This window comes from Olea europaea, chromosome 6, assembly GCF_002742605.1.
Source record: "Olea europaea var. sylvestris chromosome 6, O_europaea_v1, whole genome shotgun sequence".
Taxonomy (NCBI): Eukaryota; Viridiplantae; Streptophyta; class Magnoliopsida; order Lamiales; family Oleaceae; genus Olea; species Olea europaea.
In genome coordinates this window covers 3598998-3616580 of record NC_036242.1, presented here as the reverse complement: position 1 = coordinate 3616580, position 17583 = coordinate 3598998, and the positions used below count along the sequence as shown (strand labels likewise).

The window sequence follows — 17583 nt, the reverse complement described above, 5'->3', positions numbered from 1 at the left end:
GTGTGTGTTTAGACGTACATGTACGTATCTTCTATGTGTAACAAGTGTTTGAAGAAAAGACATTCTTTAGTTAGTCATACTTGTTGTGTTAAATTGAAAAAGTCAACAACGAAACAAACATAGAGATGCTAATTCTAGAAATTGTTTTCTTGCCCATAATGGGCAAAATAAGACTGTCGATTTGCTGATGTACGTAGTAAGAGAACTTAAATATTGAGAACCATTAGTAAAATTTTATTCTAGTTGAACAAAATAAGACTTTCCACAATGACACGAGAATACAATGTGCTAATTCTTGCAAACATTACTTTCCCCTTAAAACTATCTCCAATGCTGTTGTGTTTTTCATGAAGTGAATGAAGACAAAAAGGAATGATTTGAAAATGGTTCGACCTTGGCCATCATCTTTTTCGTGTCAACGGCCAAGATGGGTTAGCAAACATGACAAATAAAATGAAAAACCAAACTTGGGAGTGACACTAATTATGGCATACAAGTATGAATACAAACAAACCACTAATAATCTAACCACAAAGTTGGTATCCATCTAAAAGTAAAGCATGTAACATTACATTAGATTAAAAATAAACATAAAATTTCATCCCAAAGACACAATTTGAGGTAATACAACATAGACATGACAATAAATATGAGGAAACACAACCTGTCACTCAAATTTAAAAATAAGATTCACTGATAATTCAAGCTCTGGGCTTGGTTCTTCCCTCATTAGCTTGCTTGAAGAGCTTAGCTTGAGCTGCTGCAGCCTTGTTTGAGCTAAGTGCAGCTCCAAAACTATCCCTAACTTGCCTTGTTGTGTAAGGAAAGCCCCTGTGCATCATGGAGTTGAGTAAAGCAGCTGTGCCTTCTCTGTAGAGTGCTCCAAGCCCGTCTGGTCGGGTATTCGAAAGAGCTTGTAGTAGGTTCGTGCTCGATCCCAGCCCAGGTACTCTAGCCACACCGAATGCTCCAACAACGGTTCCCCACCAGCCGAACAGCCCCCAGATTAGTCCCGGATGAGTCCTCCAGTAACTACAGTTTACAAGGCAAAACAAATAAGCTAAGTGTGTTGTAACATGAATTGTAGTTGGTGAGTCTGCGACCATCAAAAGTCTGTACTATGTTTATTTCTATTATTAATAAAACATGCCAGCTAGAGTGGTTTTTCTTAAGAGAAAAAGATGAATAGTAGTACTTACTCGCAAGTAAAAGGAGGTGAGTTTGGATCAAATGCATATGGAGGTGATGGTATGGATGGAGTTCCAGGGTCGATTGGAGTAGTTGGAGTTCCAGGGATGACAGGAGTGGTTGGAGGGCTTAAAATGGAGGGTGGACTCACAATGGTGGGGGTAGAGCTTGAAGGTGGGTTATAGTAACCACCACCACCTCCAGTGGGAGGAGTAGGAGCAGTGTGGTGGTGCCCTCCACTTGGAGGGTTCCCGCAGTTGCCAGATGGTGGTGTGCCGCCATAGCTTCCTCCTCCATGTGAAGGCGTTCCGTGAGAGGGTGTTGGCGTTCCATAGCCGCCACCAGAACCATGCGATGGAGGCCCGTGAGAGGGTGTTGGTGTTCCATGGCCGCCACCAGAGCCATGCAATGGAGGCGAGCGAGAACCTGTGTTACAAAATGAAGATATTAGTTTTGTCAACTAAGTTAGGACGTCCAGGTGCACCTACTGATTAAAAAAATAGAAGTTAACGGACTTGCTGGTGAATTTCCAGTACCTGGGTCCGGAGAGTAATAGTTCTTTTGATCCTCAAATGCAGCTGAAGACATGACAGGAATGACCAAATTTTGAGTAAGCAATGCAGCCACGGTAGCCCAAAGGAGAACTGAAGCGTGTTTACTTCTTTTCCGCTCCATCTTCATTTCCAGAGAAAAGAATTGGAGGAGAAAGTGTGTTTGAGTAATGAGAATTATCCAAAGGGGTGGAGCTGTGTATATAAGGAGTTATCANAGAGAAAAGAATTGGAGGAGAAAGTGTGTTTGAGTAATGAGAATTATCCAAAGGGGTGGAGCTGTGTATATAAGGAGTTATCAAAAGAAGTAAATATAAACGGGTGAAGAAGTATGTGGTTAGTTGAAATTGTTACAGCTGCATTTAAACTCTCATTTATATCTCATAATATAAAATTTGAATCTGTACACGATTTTATAGGCATGGGAGGAATTGGACTTGCCTAAAAAATTTAACCAACTTTCTACAAATTTTGAGAGGAATGTCACATGCTAAATATATAGTTTCTGTGCACTTCTATACAGGCAAAGTCCTCCCTTTAGGTTTAGGAAGAAATTCTGACTCGAGAGCAAAGCTCGGATCAGAAATGGGCGGACCGTATAAATATTTAGTTGTATAAACTCGGAATGGAAACAATTTAATGAGCAAGAACTGGTAATGTCACAATGCACCATTTGTACTCGAAATATTGATGAGTTGCAATATCTACGAACTCCCCAACCCAATACGTGTCAACGGCTCACTTTCCATTACCTTCTACACAATCCCAAGAACCCCTCTCCCTTGTTTTGCTTGTGATGGACTCTTTGAGAGTACAGAAAGATTTTTTTAGTTCTCCTTTTATTCAGTTAAAAGTAAAAAAAAACCTATAGCCTATAGTAAGTTTAATAAATATCTCATTTTCGAAAGGTTGAATGAGTGACGACTTTCCATGGGGAATTAGGCACTACCAACTTGAAAAGTTGAGGACCAATTTGTCATAAAAAGTTAAGTGACTCGTTTGCAGAAATTAAATAGATTGAGGACCTCCACTGAAACTTGTCGAAATTTACATTTTTTGTTTCAACTTTCAACTCTAAATGAATTAGGGACAACCTTATTCTTAGCAACTCAAATTTTCATTAAAGAACAGATACTAACTGCAATTATATTGATAACTAAAACATATATTCATTTGAATTACCTTTTTCGTATATAATTCCAACTATATTTTGAATATGTGGAAAGTCTTACATGTTTAACTTCTCTATGTAATCGTGATATCTTTGTAATCTTGAAAGAAATTTTGTCTTAATGCCGTATTAAGCTGATAATATCAGTACAAAGGAAGGCTAATAGCTACCCTAGATCAAATTTGTCACTTATCTTGTCTAGTATTATTTAATTAACATTCGCAAAATAAAAGATAATTTAATTAATAATGTAGGTCTATAACCAGGAATGGAAGGGTACCTTTAATTTCACTAATGGAAAACGCAGAAAAGTAGGTGAAGAGAGTGCAACATTAAATTCTGAGAGTAAATGAGGCAACAGCAATTCTATTATGCATTTCCTTGGGATTCTGGGCTTCTTAGTCCTCTGCAAAACCTATTTTATTTTATTTTTTCATTTTTATTATTTATTTTTCAAAAGAAAAAGAAAAGAGGTTCCTCCTCTTATTGTCCGTCAGAGACACGGCTAGCTGTTGTTAAATAATAAAGCCAAGCTGTTCTACATTTTGTGGATTGTGTTTTAATTGTATTGAGTTGTCCATTCATTAAACATAAAGGAAACTTGTCGACACATGGAACACGTTCACTACATGTACATCAAACTTTATATAATGAGTCACATAATGTCACATGTCACTCTATCATTTGTCAATTGGAAACACAATCAATTTTTTCCTCCATATCACTTTATGTAATCCCTTATATACAATTTTTATATATAAATAGCATAATTCTTAATATTGAACATTATTAATATATATATATATATATATATATATATACATACTCCTAATTTTATAATTAAAATTTATGTAATAATTCTTTTTTATTTTATTTTGTTTTTCACATTAATGGAGAACCAATTTCCAGATTACTCTTAGGTAATGTTCAATTGGATTGAAATTGGAGTTTAATTTTGTAATTACGAGTTTTTTTGTTTTTCATTTTTATAATGCCATTTATTTCAATACAGACTTCTACGTTCTCAATCTCAAAATAAATAAATAACTAAATATTATGACATATAGTCAATAAAAAACTTCAAAGAGTAATTCAAATTTACGGAGTGACCCGAAATTTGATTAGACTATCCAAAAGTTTTGCACATATCATATCACACCCCTATTGTAACTTATATTTGATGAATAATACTATTTAGTACAACTGGTGTTAAAATATCAATTTAGATGATACTAATATGACATTAAAAGTATAATTAAATAAATTACGAAATTTCATTCTTCATTGGGTCTATTACATAGTAACACTTAACCTCCGTTTGACCCTCATTATTTGAATTTATAATGGGTGAATAGTGTTTTTTTGTGGTTGAAAAGTTTTCGATTTGAGTGCGGCTAAAGATTGTGTGGTTAAAAGTAAACTGGGGAAAAAATTAAATTAAATTGAAAAGTTTTAAAGAGTGTCTAACGGGGGCTTAAACTAATGTTATACCACTAATGATATCAGATAACATTATTCATATTTAACGGATGTTTCCCAATTTTTTCTAGCGTTTAGTAAGTGCTTTACTAAATTGTACAAACTAGTACCATAGGCTATTTCTTTTCAATTTGAACGCCCGGGATATGATTGAGAGTTCATAATCTTCCTTCTTCATATTGTTCTGTAGTCTCTAAACTACCTTAGACAAAAGGATATTAGAACACTCCAAAATTAAAGAAACATCAAAAGGATAAACGAACATTCATAGAATTGAAGACCAAAAAAATAAATAAAATAAATAAAATAAATAAATAAATCAAAATCAAAAGGATAAAAGAACATTGTTCTTTATTTGTCAAGCAATAAATGAAGAAGATGAGATATGCTCTTTATTTGAGCCCCATTTTATCAAAAACTCATTCTTTCAAAATTTACTTTCAACCACACACACTCCAATAAAATAATTTTATACGTAAATCAAAAGATTTTCTTATTTTTTAACCACATTCTCCCCAAAATACAGTGGGGCTCAAACAAGAGCAGTCTTTCTTGCAATCCCACTGCCATTTTCTACACACACTACAAGTACTAAGTCTGAAAGCAAGAACCACAGCTTCCCAAAATATGCAGCACAAATTCACTTGCATCTACAAAAAATATTCGCGAAATCCCAATAAAATTAATCTGTATCTTAATATTATTGTTGTGGCATTCTTCATGGTACTGAAATACTTGTTCAGAATCGAAGTGATACCAAGCAAGAGTCTTAGAAGGGATTTTCGCTCACTAAATTAGTTTCAGGTCGAACTTTTTGAGGGCTAAGAGTGCGAGAAGAGATAGAAAAGAAACTGATTGATGTTATTGGAAAGAAGAGGGAAAGAAAAGACAGCTGGGATTGCCAATAATAATCAACCTCAATGTTTCATTAAATAACGAGTAATGTTATTCAACACCAGTAAGGCTTAGCCAGCATTATTATTAAATAAAACCAATTATGTAGAGGGAGTCAAACCCCATTAAACAAACAGATAATAACATAGTATATCCTTGGAGAACAACCAAAACCATAACTCCAATTTGATTAAACATGCCTTGACTTGCATACAGTAAAGAATACAAGAAAATCTAAGAATACAATTAAATTTGAGAATCAAAGCATTACCTCAGCATTGAGTTAACGAGTGATTACTCCTCCGAGAAAGACAACATCAGTTGGGGATCAAAGATTATTTCCATCAAGTTTTCAGCAAAGTAAATTACTTATCGTTAGTGATATCAAATCGTCCATGAATTCTAAGACAGTACTTATTTTTCATAACACTAATGCACAAATGAACACGAATTATGGAACTTTGGAATAAACCATAAAGAGGAGTGCTGATGCACCACTTCAAGTTCGTTCTGCAATGATTTTAACTGTATCATGAATGAAAAAATGTTGGCAAAATGTAGTCAATTAACGGATACCTGAATCTTTGACGCAAAAAAATAAAATAAACAATTAACTGCAAAAAATTGACTTTTCTTAAGCATAAACGATGCATAAATAACATTTAGAGAGGTACATCTTTTACACATTTCCCAGGATCTGGAAGAAGGCTGTGATTGATTGTCTTCAACCCTTTTCCAGACCATCGTCTCACAAGAGCCACTTCAAGAGACCTCACCTGAAAAAGATTTTCTTTCTCATATCAAAATCAATTCTGTAATAAGCAGAACTTAAGCTCTACTTCAATGACTTGATTCTCCAAATGCAACAGTTCCCAGGACAAACAAATCTTTAGGGTCTGTTCGTGTAAAATTATTAGTCAATTTTTAGGAGGAATAGTAATGGATCCTATGAAATATGTAAATAATAAACGGGTAGTACTTATGAAAGTGTGATTGAAATTAATGTTTGGCTTTGATTGGATAGAAAAAGGAAATTTTAGTTAACTTTTTAGTAAAGCCAAACAGAGGTCAACCTGCTTCTACGACAAAATAATAACAGACATATTCCTAGTGGATTCGAAGTTGGCTACATGAATTCACTTTATATCACTTCATTCAATCCATTGCCACATCTATCAAAAAATCCTATGAACTAAATTCTTTGTAACCACATTAGACCATGCTCACTTGTTCATCTCACCATCTATCAAAAAAATCACTTTCTATCACTTCATTCAATCCATTGCCACATCTATCAAAAAATCCTATCAACTAAATTCTCTGTAACCACATTAGACCATGCTCACTTGTTCATCTCACTTGTTTATATAAGTTCCTTAACCTATGCATGACATGCTCCAGCTACAAAAGTCGCCATTTTATCTGCAATCTGTTTCTCATTATAACTGTATTTGAGTTCAGTTCTCATTGTTCATTTCTCATTTGTCAGTCAAACTCTGAATGAATCTGGATACAGATAGAGCATAAGATCAGGAAACAAGAATAATAAATAATAAAAGTGTCCAAACACCCTTTTTTTTTTTAATTAATTTATTAATTGTTTGCCAGGCACCTATTTTTTACTGATACTCCATTTTAATATTGATGCAACTAGTCTCCTATCCAATTGATTCATTATATACATATCGGAATATATAATAACTATGATGCACCGACACGGACACGTGTGTCCGACATGATACGTGTCGGATACGTCGACTCGTGATTTTTCAAAAAAATACTGACACGACACGTCGTTGACACGTTCATTAAATTTTTAAAATTCTTCATTTATATAGTTTAAATTTAGTTTTATACTTATTATTGATTCTTTTTTGTTGAAATCCTTTGAATATGAGTACTTATTTGTTATTTATTAAAAACTTTTAGTTAAAAATATATAATAGTTATAGTAAGAAAGAAAAATGATTATTGTAAAGTGTCCGAAGAGTGTCGGTATCGACACGTATCCGACACATGTCGGACACGGACACGCTACCCTAGTTAGAGTGTCCGTGCTACAGAGTATAATAATTCTAGCAAATAAGCATGTAATCTCTTCGTGTAGTTATAGTATGTATGGAGGAATCAGACCTATAAACAACACATTTAGCAAGTAAAAAACTTAAACCAACTTTGAAAGTCTATTTTGTAAGCCAAGTGACTGTTTGAAAATTCTCAGAATTATGAAATTTTGCCTGCAAATATTAGCTAGTAGTGGAAGAGGTTCAATTAGATGGACCTCTCCAAAATGGTATATATCCTGTAAAAAATAGGTAATTCATGACACGGGACTTTGCTGCTCTCCAAAGAGCTCTGAAGTAATAAAATATTGAATGGAGAGTTAAAATGTCTATTGAGAAAAACCATCATTCTGAGGTTGTTCCTATCTGCAAACTCTGGTTATAACATCTCTAATTTCCACTAGTATTTAGGAGAAAGTAAAAACTTGCAGAACAACCTTTCAAAGCCAACTCAGATGATTCTACGAATAAATTGATTTAGAATTACTTGAGTAAACCTAAGTGATTTTGGTAAGATGGAGCATAAGGGGGTTATATGCAAGCTTCAAATAGTCTTTTTCATGCATTCACATTGTTCAACAATCACTTATCAAATTTTTGGCAGTCCTTCCTTTATTAGTTCCAAGAAACAATATACATTCTTGACATCAAAACCAATCTCCAACATTATATTTTCATTTTGTGACGGAGATATTGTGGTTTTCCAAGAAAAGCGTGGAAGAAGTAGCCCAGCTTGTGTCTGGAAATGTTAATTTCAACATATATAATTTCGCAGAACTTATAAATATATCCTCTGTAGTTATGCAATGTAAATGAGTTCATAATTACTTGGTGATCATCATGAAATAAGTGAGTAAAAGACTTTGTAACACGAAGGTATTAACACGGTGTCTCAGCAATTGTCAACTAACAGTTACAAATGATTTTTGAAGGTACAATGGTACTCTATTTATCAAAGGCGAAAAGGGTTGCTCGGGCAGAACAGAAAAAAAAATTTGGGAAAAACCAACCTGCTGTACGATCAATGGCTCCCCTTCAAGACTAAGTGGTTCAGTCAATATCGTGAAAAAACCATTTCTATTTCCATAAACAATATCCGTGAAGGGCCGATCACCCACCTATCATTTACATGACAAGTTTATTGTGCAATGAAATGGCTAAATGAAAACAGACAAAACAGAAAAGGAACAAAACAGAAAAGGAACAAGAGCATAGATTGATCGTCTAAACAAATCTCATTACCATGATGAGTCTTGAAGACTCAGAACCAAAGTGCTTCTCAATTTCTTCAGCAGTTCCAGCTGGCTTCTTAACCCCTAGATTGAACAAATAATCAAAGAAAACACAAAAAACATTAACCAATACTATTCCAGTGTCTAAATGTGTGCATTACCCTAGATCTTGAATGACATATTTAACAGAGTCCACCAAATCAAATGCATACCCACAAAACAAGAATTTGAGATATAAGACAGTTAAATGACAGTTTTCTAGCTGATGAAACGAAACGAAACTTACTATGCCTAATCACTTTTATCCCGATAGCATCCTCAAGAACTTTAGCTTTTGTACCATCAGGGTCATACTCATAGAGTCCTAAAAGTTCACAATATATTTAAAAATAAAAAATTCAGAGAATTGATTAAACAATACTAACAACCCTTCAAAACAATAAAATTAGCCAAAAATTATATATAGGTTTCACCAAAATTACCTGCAGAGTTACTGAACACTGCAATATCATTACCAAACAATGATTTACACTTCTCTATGGATGATCCAAGTGGCTCCCACAAGCTCAAAGAGTAAGGAAGAGTAATAGTATTATCCTTATCAAAGACCACACCTTTAAACCCTCTTTTCTTCAATTCACCCCAATCAACATACCGTATATCAGGCACAGAAACGTGTGGGATTGCCAAGTGTTTGTCTTTGGACAAAAGTCCCACAGAAGAAGCAACACCTTCTAAATTAATTCTTTGACCCAAGTAAGCTTTGAAATCCGTCCACCAGATGTTTGATGAAATGCCCAAAAGGCTATCTATATCACTTTCTGGCTCCCTTTCACTCTTCCTAAATTGGGCCTTTGGGTTTTCAATAGAAGAGTAAAATTCTTGGCATAATTTGAGATTTTCTTGATCTGGGTCGTTTCTTGGATAACGCTTCTGATTCTTTTCTTGATCTTCGCTACAACTGTTTGTTGCGGTAGAACTGTTGAAACTGTTGTTTATGCAGAGTTTTTTTGAGAATTTTGCAGAGACTGTCTTCTTGTTTTGGAGGTGGTGATTTGGGGAGAAGAAATGTATAGGGACAGGATAATAGCAGCAAGTATGCCGTGGAGCAATTGAAGTGGATTGCATAATCATTTGAACTGAACATAGATTTTTGTAATAATAATAATAATATGCCACATTTCTTTTACTGTTCATATCGACGCTAATAATGTCATATTATTGTTTATGGTATCCTATGGCCGGCGCCCAGCCCAGTAAGAAAATTTGCGCTCAACAAACCCCAATTAATTTCAGCCCTCTGTTTGGACTCCATTTTTCCAAAATCATTTTAAACCACGTAAGAGTAATATTATTCTTAGTAGCTCATTATAGAAGTCACCCTACGTGGGCATCCCATATAATAATTTTTTTTTACCTCATATATCAAATTACTAATCGTTACTGTGATAGTGAATGAATGCAAATAGCATTCTTATGCACGTAAACCAAAAATCTTTCCTTGTTTCTTAACCATATATTTTCTACAAAATTATTATTCCAAGACACTTTTTTTCCTTCCAAAATCTCATTAGCCCAAACAGTTCCTTAACCATTGGGCACAATACAATTTTTGTTTTATTTTTTGGGTATATTGCAAAATTACAACATAAACCCAGTTCAAAGGAAAGTACAATGAATTTTGAGAATTCTTGCTTTTAATAAGTTACAATTATTGTAACACATTATTTTTATGTAATTCATATTACACAATGTATAATAATCATATTGCATCCCTGCATTTTTTTAAAAAAACTTTTTTAGTTAAAATTTACATGAATAACCATGTTATTATAACCCTGGATGTTATTTTCTTAATTATATATTGAGGAAATTATCAAAATAGTCAACTTTTGGTTTTGTAATTACAAAAATGTCACTTTTTTTTTTACATTGCAAGAATGTCAATTTTAGAAAATTTTAGACATATTTGCCCTTAAAGTTAAATTTAAATACCCTACATGTCCTAATTAAATGAGATTTGACCAATCAAAAAATTGTACAAAATTGGTCAGACAAAATCGAATCCTGCAACCAAAAAAACGCAGAATGTGAAAGGAAAGGAAAGGAAACCCCAAATCTCTAAATCCCGACGAACTCAATCCCTAAATCGAAGAGAAATCCGTAAATCCAAGGCAAATTCCTAATGCCGTGAATGTGAAAGGAGCCTAAATCGCGAAAACCCACTCCAATTTCTGTGGATAAATCGCCCACCAAAGTTGCAAATTGTCGGCGAACTCGTCTCCCTTACCGAAAATGGAATCTCTAAAACCGTGAAACCCAGTCCGACCACCGAAATCGCATAATGTCAGCGAACTCGTCCCCCTCACCGAAAACGGAATCCCTAAATCTCTAAACCACACTCCTCTCACCGAAAACAGAAACCCAAATCGTGAGGATCTATTATTCGTTTTATGAACGCTTTAGTTTAGTGTCACCATAATCTTCACATCAAAAAGTCGGGGCGAATGAAAGCCAGGTATTGTAGGGCCCCAGTCAAGGTGCAAGTATTCTTTATGGTTAGGTGCTTCCCTACTACTTAATTAATTAACTTAACGGCTAAGCGATTTCATAAGACCTCAATAGTTCAGTGGTAGAGCGGTCAACTGTTAACTGACTAGTCGTAGGTTCAAATAAGAGTGGTGATGCTATTCCTAACGCTTGGTCACAGTACTGACTTATGGGCTAACAGGTCACACTTTGGCCAAGTATCCTAGACTACCTCTTCCGCTCATCCCCTTCGTCAGCTGTTTGATCGGGATACTATTACCTAGGTTCCTAATTGCAAACCAATGCATGGTGTTCTTTGACTTATCGTTACTCTTGATCGTTGATTGCCCAGTAGTACCCATATGTACGGTAATATGATTTGTGTGGATCTTTTTTTGTTTTTGCCTTTTGTGAAAATGATTTATGGGTTTTTGTTTTTAGTGTTTATTTGATGGACTATGTATGGTATGGGCGGAGCTACCTTAAGTGAAATATTAGAAAGAAAATAATAATTATCCTTTACATTTAAAATTTTTGATTTCATGATACTATGAGTGAAAAAATTCTTGTATGTTTGAAGGACCAGTCCTCTTTTGTTCGATAAATTGTTCTGCATTGCAATTGCATACCTTTTTTTTTTTTTTTTTTAAATTTCAAATAAAGAAAACATTAACAAAGATGGAGATTATGGACATGTTGTGCAAGTGGGTGATGGTATGGATTTTACTTTTTCTTGGTTGATGATTTAGTAGCATAATTCATTTGATGGTTGTTTTATGTGTATGATTGGTAATGCATGATATAATGAGATTCTATATCATGTTAGTTAATTCTTTCCACGTTTGAAGGAGTTTTCACTAAATTTACTAATTCTGATCAATCTAAGTATACATGCTTATGCAAATTTTGGTGGCAGAGCCTACTGCACCATATGGATCCTGGATTTTGGTGAAAAATTGGGGTCTAGTACTAAACTGAATGGAGTGGAGATATATGTTTCGTGTAGCAGACTACAAATTTATTGGTGACAATTACTTTTTCTTTTAATCGAATTATATACGCTTTGTCAAAAAGAAAAGCCAAAAGAAACCATATTTCATGTTTGTACTAGTGATACTTTTGTTTCTATGCACGTGTGTTAGAGTTTCTGCAGTTGTGTTACATCAAGTATATGTTTTTTTTGTTAAAAGTACGTACATTCTCCTTGTTGATATTCAGTATTAGTTGCTCAGTTATATGTATGATTCATAAACTTTAATTTGACATAAATAAAGTAGTATTCTAAAAAAATTAAATTTCTCACACGAATCTAAATTTCACATTTAATACTAGTCACTTTAATGAGTGCATTTATGTTAATAATCTTTGTGTTATGAACAAATAATTGTGGACCTCATCTTTTTGTTCCTTGACTCGCCTTATGGTGTTCTAACATTATTTAAAATCTGTTGATTCCACATGTTTCTTAATTACATGTTAAAATCAAGTTGTTCACTAAATTGGACAAATCAAAATTATACCTGACCTTTGCCGTGGAAAAAAATAATGAACATCTCAACCTGCTTAGGGATCCTTCTCATCTTAATATACTGCTTGAACTTGACAACTTATAGAAGTCCATTTTCAAATTCTGTGAAAATGGGAAACTATCAAAAGGTAACACTACATTTGAATACGTTTTTGGTTGATGTAATGAAAATATTTGTTGTGGACAGTGGGTGGTTGGCAATGGCAGTGGGTGAGAAATGTCGAAACTGAGTCCGTGCTCGATTAATTTTGGGTTTGATACAAACTAGTTTCGGTTTAAAATGTTGTTAGTTAGGACAATGTTTGTGGACATGAATACGTAGACATATGTTTTTTAAAATTGTTTACATTTATAGAGTACATGTTCATTTCCCTAATTTTATTTCGAACCCATCACAGATTCAATTTTTTTTAGAAGTTTGTAATTGGTTACTTACATTAATTATACTTATGATGTGAACCCTTTTGCAATATGTACATTAGAACCCGTATGCTACATTTGCAACACGATAGTGTAATGAGACATCCTATAGAAAGGAACTTAGAGGGTGTTTGTTTTCAGTTGTAATCGTTTTCCGACTGTGATGACTAGATTTCCGGTGTTATGTGCCAAGTTCGTGTGTTGGGGCACCATGTATACGTATCACATGTGTCTGTCGAAAACTGTCGTTCCCGACATTTGGCTGCTGCAATTCTCGACAGTTGAGTGAATCCCAGCAGATGAACTGTTGTTCCCGACAGTTAGTTGTAGGCATTCTCAACAGATGAGAGATGGCACTGTCCTGCCAGATGAGTGCAGTCATCTGTCGACACAGGCTTCGGTGATAGTGTCTCGACACATGACTGTGGGTAGTGACGACATTGCACATACGTTTCGAAATAACATGTAGGTCGAACATTCATATCTCATTGCCGCAAGTATTTTTGCACATTCAAAATATTTTTAGTAACATTTTTTTGAGTTCAACATTGCATACACAATTCGACATAATCTATTCTCATACGTTTGGGTAGATGATCTGTTCTTATACGTTTGTCGTATTACTTGTTTCGATTGATGTGGTTGTATGCTCTTCTGAAGTACGCTTGTTCTTTGAAATATTCATTTGGTGTTGATTTATGGTCTAGCCATTATCGTTTCATGTGCAGAACAAATGAAATTTCAATTTTGGGTGCCGGAGAATGTATGGTTGCCCGCGCTCATCTCGCAATGGAGCAACCTCAAGTACATTAAAACGGTGATGGATCACTTCGATGACTAACTGCGGGATGACTTTCGGAACTGCTGCCTTGGATTTCTTGCTGACGTTCCGGAGATCCAATTTTTTGTTCAACTAATCCAAGCCCTTGTGTACCGAGAGATCCATTGCAATAGGTCCCACGAGTTGTGGTTCAACGTACAGGGCCACCTTACCCGGTTTCGACTACAGGAGTATGCTATCATCACTGGACTGCATGTTGGCTCATTTCCGGAAGACGATCGGTACAGAAAAGCATTGGAGAAGAGGAGGCTGAAGGAAAAGTGTTTCGAATCGCTGAACAAGATTTCATGTGCCTAGTTGGAGAAGACCTTTGTTCGCGCGTCGACGCCTCGGGCAGATAGATACAAGCTTGAGCTTGCTCTGATTGTGGAAGGAGTTATCACTGCTCCGGATAATAATGTTAGCATTGATGAGGATACGCTTTCCCTCGTCGAAGACTTGGAGCTATTTTTTTCATACCCCTATGCCAAAGTGGGGTATAGGCATTTGTTGAAGAGATTCTGGAGTACTTGGGCACGTAAAATGAGCGATGCAAAGATGAAGAACGAAAAGGACGTCAGTTACACAATTCATGGATTTTTGATCGCCATGCAGGTAAGAACAACATTACGTTTATGTGTTTTATTTGTAAGTATTCCAACAGTTATCTACATTATTTGGATGGACATTTCTGCGACAATTTTTTTGTTTTCGTCCAAATTTTTGTTTTCGTTTGACAGATTTGAGCATATGAGGTCGTGCTTGAACTCGACGAACGCTTCGGTGAGCGGGTGGGTGAACGATCGCCTCGGCTTCTGGTTGGACCTCTACCAAACAACCACAACAACGTACGTACGATGCGTTCTTCAGGGACGTACAAGTCATGGACATTTTTCATTTACCTTTCAATTCTTTTCTTTTCTTAGGAATAGTATGCAATATATTTTAACTACCCGTTCTCCCTTATTTCTACAGCTGTACGTGCACGCCACACTGCATTCCATGGAGGCCGAGCGTGATCTACCATACATCGCTAGTTTGGTGTCGTTCCTCGACCGTCCGGTGCAATTTTTGGACGACCTCGCTATGAGTGTTGTCGGGCCACAGTTCCATGAGATGGCACCGGCCAGTGGGGAACATGAGGGTAGCGCTGCGGGTGACGGCCATGACGACGAGTTCGGTACAGCGGTCGAGGACGATGAGACATCCACGAGCGATGACCATCAGACACCGGAGGGCAACAACGACGATGAGTCTAAGGCTGATGACAGTGGAGACAGCGGTGGCGACACTTCAAGCAAGACTAGTGGTGGTAACACGGAGGACGACGAGGATGCCTCGTGATGGCAATCGGGCACACTACCCACTCCAATGGTTGCCCCGTCCTCATCTGGGCTGCAGGGTACGCGTAGTGGACCGAATGTGGTGAGGGAGGACGTGGAGAGCATGTTGTTGGACCAGCGCATCCTCTTCGAGATGAGGTTGCGGACCATGAAGCTTGAAATCATGCAGCACGTGACCGAGGAGTTTGCCAGACTGAGGGACTTCATATCTACCTTGGTGCCCCCGTCCAGTGGCACCTCCACTTCCGCTGCAGCTCTTGTCGTGAATGAGCCAAACATTTGGGACGATTCCCACGAAGGTATGAGTTTATGCTACTGTAACTTCCACTTACAACATGTCTGCAGAGCTGTGCAATTTTTCCTATGCGTTAGCTTACAAATGTATTTTTTAAATTGACAAATTACTTAGATGTAGATAGAGGCGACATGGACCTGTGCCCGGATGACGGTGGCCATCCTTCGCCTATCGGGAACTTAGAGGTGAATGGTATGTCAGTTAGTTATGTGTAACACATATTTGTATTTGATGTCATCTCATCTCGTGATATGCAACTGTATTGAATTTCACTCTTTTAGTAATTTTTTTTGGTTTTCAACTAGACAGGGAAGGCAGTGACGTACGGAGCCCACATGACGACTGTGCAGAGGAGGCTGAAATGTAGAAGGTGAACGGTACGTGCGTAATTTTTGTATTTTATGTCATCTCATCTCGTGATATGTAAATATATTCAATTTAACTCATTGAATAATTTTTTCTTTGTTTTCGAGTAGTCGGGGAAGGCAGTGACAAACAGAGCCCACACGATAACGACCATGCAGATCAGGGTGAAATGCATAAGGTGAACGGTACGTGCGTACTTTTTTTCAACTTCTGTCGTCTCATCTCGTCATATGCATATGTATTCAATTTCACTCCTTCATTAATTTTTTCTCTGTCTTCCAACTAGACGGGAAAGGTAGAGAAGAATGGAGCCCACAAGACGACAACCATGCAGAGGAGGGTGACATGCAGGAGGTGAACGGTACGTGCGTAATTTATTCCAACTTCTGTGATTTGGTTTCTATTACCAATCACTTCCTCCCTACGCAAATGATAATTCATATCTTATATTTGTCTATTTCACCCAATTTGCTTTCAACTAGACCCAGGAGAAATTGTCCCTACCCTCCCCAGCGACGACAACGAGGAAGGCCCATCGACCCATGACGTCACGGAAGTGGACGGTACGTGCCTATTTTCCTTAAATATTCTTATTTCACAACTATATGGCCTCCTTCACATAGAACTGTTTCACTAAAATGCTGAAATTTTTTATATAGGCACTGCCACAGAGTTGCTGGCACATGTGACCGTACCAGAGAAAGGAGGCAATGTGGGCAGCACAAACAAGTGGCGATCAACTCGTGTTCGACGTCCTGCACCACCTATCCGGACTCCATACACGAGGGGAAGGGCAAAGAGAGTAAAGAAATAAGTGAGTTCAAGTTGTTTGGTAAGGTATGTTGTAGTAGTCGATACGTTGTTCGTAATAAGAACATGCTTTTAATTTGATTTGTTTTATGGACGGATACGTTTGCTCAGCCATATGCTACATGTTAAACTGTCTTATGTAGAGTACATATCGTTTTTAATAAATGTTTAGTGCAAGCATGGGATGGTATTGTCGGTCAATTTTGTGTGTATGCATTGACGACATAATGCATGTATTGTTCATGAAATATGCTACACGTTAAACTGTCTTATGTAGAGTACATATTGTTTTGCGATAATAAATATTTTGTGCAAGCATGGGATGGTATTGTCGGTCTATTTTGTGTGTATTCGTTGACAAAATAATGCATGTATTGTTCATGAAATGTGAAAGGGTACATTAACATCAGAACTAAAATGAATATATCATCATTCTTATACATCCCAGTCATATGACTTGTCAAGACGAACTGACGGTTTTTCCTATTAGAGTGTTCACAAAAATCTGCATGCCACTCCTCAACCTTAGCACCAAGTGCAGAGTTGACTCTTTCTGAATGTTATAGTTTTTCAATGTTCGACCGTCCTCAAGCTGTTTGCCAGCGAAGATCAGCCTCTCCTGGTCTGGAGGGATTCCTTCCTTGTCCTGAATTGTAGCTTTAACATTATCAATGCTGTTGGAGCTGTCACCTTCATGGGTTATTGTCTTTCTAGTAAGGGTTTTGACAATAATCTTCCTGCCACCACCAAGCCTCAACACTAAGTGGAGTGTGGATTCCTTATGAATTTTAAAGTCGGCCAAACTACGACCATCCTCAAGCTATTTACCATCGAAAATGAGCCTTTGTTGGTCTGGTGCGATGCCTTCCTTGTCTTGTATCTTGGCTTCACCAT

General features: G+C 36.4%; 3 protein-coding genes across 4 annotated transcripts; all 3 read right to left on the bottom strand.

Annotated features, from left to right (window-relative positions):
- Positions 1–449: 449 nt before the first annotated feature.
- Positions 450–1945, bottom strand: LOC111395531 (protodermal factor 1-like). Its single transcript, XM_023021553.1, has 3 exons — positions 1725–1945; positions 1200–1614; positions 450–1032 (listed from the first exon to the last, which is right to left on the bottom strand). Exons 1-3 carry the CDS (start codon positions 1867–1869, stop codon positions 702–704), a joined length of 891 nt encoding a protein of 296 aa, XP_022877321.1. The 5' UTR covers positions 1870–1945; the 3' UTR covers positions 450–701.
- A 3507-nt stretch (positions 1946–5452) lies between these two features.
- Positions 5453–9785, bottom strand: LOC111395530. Of its 2 annotated transcripts, none has more exons than XM_023021552.1 (5): positions 9061–9785; positions 8865–8942; positions 8589–8662; positions 8357–8464; positions 5453–5808 (listed from the first exon to the last, which is right to left on the bottom strand). In XM_023021552.1, exons 1-5 carry the CDS (start codon positions 9773–9775, stop codon positions 5713–5715), a joined length of 1071 nt encoding a protein of 356 aa, XP_022877320.1. In that variant the 5' UTR covers positions 9776–9785; the 3' UTR covers positions 5453–5712. The 2 variants fall into 2 exon arrangements, with proteins under 2 accessions (XP_022877320.1, XP_022877319.1); XM_023021551.1 differs by having other exon boundaries at positions 5455–6059.
- Positions 9786–17149: 7364 nt separating this feature from the next.
- Positions 17150–17583, bottom strand: LOC111395016 (ubiquitin-like). The gene is made up of 2 exons (XM_023021041.1): positions 17518–17583; positions 17150–17467 (listed from the first exon to the last, which is right to left on the bottom strand). Exons 1-2 carry the CDS (start codon positions 17581–17583, stop codon positions 17150–17152), a joined length of 384 nt encoding a protein of 127 aa, XP_022876809.1.

Excerpts from the sequence above, each read along its gene's own strand:
- LOC111395531 (XM_023021553.1), bottom strand. The coding sequence starts at position 1,869 with ATGAAGATGGAGCGGAAAAGAAGTAAACACGCTTCAGTTCTCCTTTGG. Across the intron at positions 1,615-1,724 it reads CTATTACTCTCCGGACCCAG|GTTCTCGCTCGCCTCCATTG; the intron begins GTACTGGAAATT and ends TTTGTAACACAG. Across the intron at positions 1,033-1,199 it reads TCACCTCCTTTTACTTGCGA|TTACTGGAGGACTCATCCGG; the intron begins GTAAGTACTACT and ends TGTAAACTGTAG.
- LOC111395530 (XM_023021551.1), bottom strand. The coding sequence starts at position 9,775 with ATGAACAGTAAAAGAAATGTGGCATATTATTATTATTATTACAAAAAT. Across the intron at positions 8,663-8,864 it reads GATAAAAGTGATTAGGCATA|GGGTTAAGAAGCCAGCTGGA; the intron begins GTAAGTTTCGTT and ends TGTTCAATCTAG. Across the intron at positions 6,060-8,356 it reads AGCCATTGATCGTACAGCAG|GTGAGGTCTCTTGAAGTGGC; the intron begins GTTGGTTTTTCC and ends AATCTTTTTCAG.
- LOC111395016 (XM_023021041.1), bottom strand. The coding sequence starts at position 17,583 with ATGGTGAAGCCAAGATACAAGACAAGGAAGGCATCGCACCAGACCAAC. Across the intron at positions 17,468-17,517 it reads ACAAAGGCTCATTTTCGATG|GAATCCACACTCCACTTAGT; the intron begins GTAAATAGCTTG and ends AAAATTCATAAG.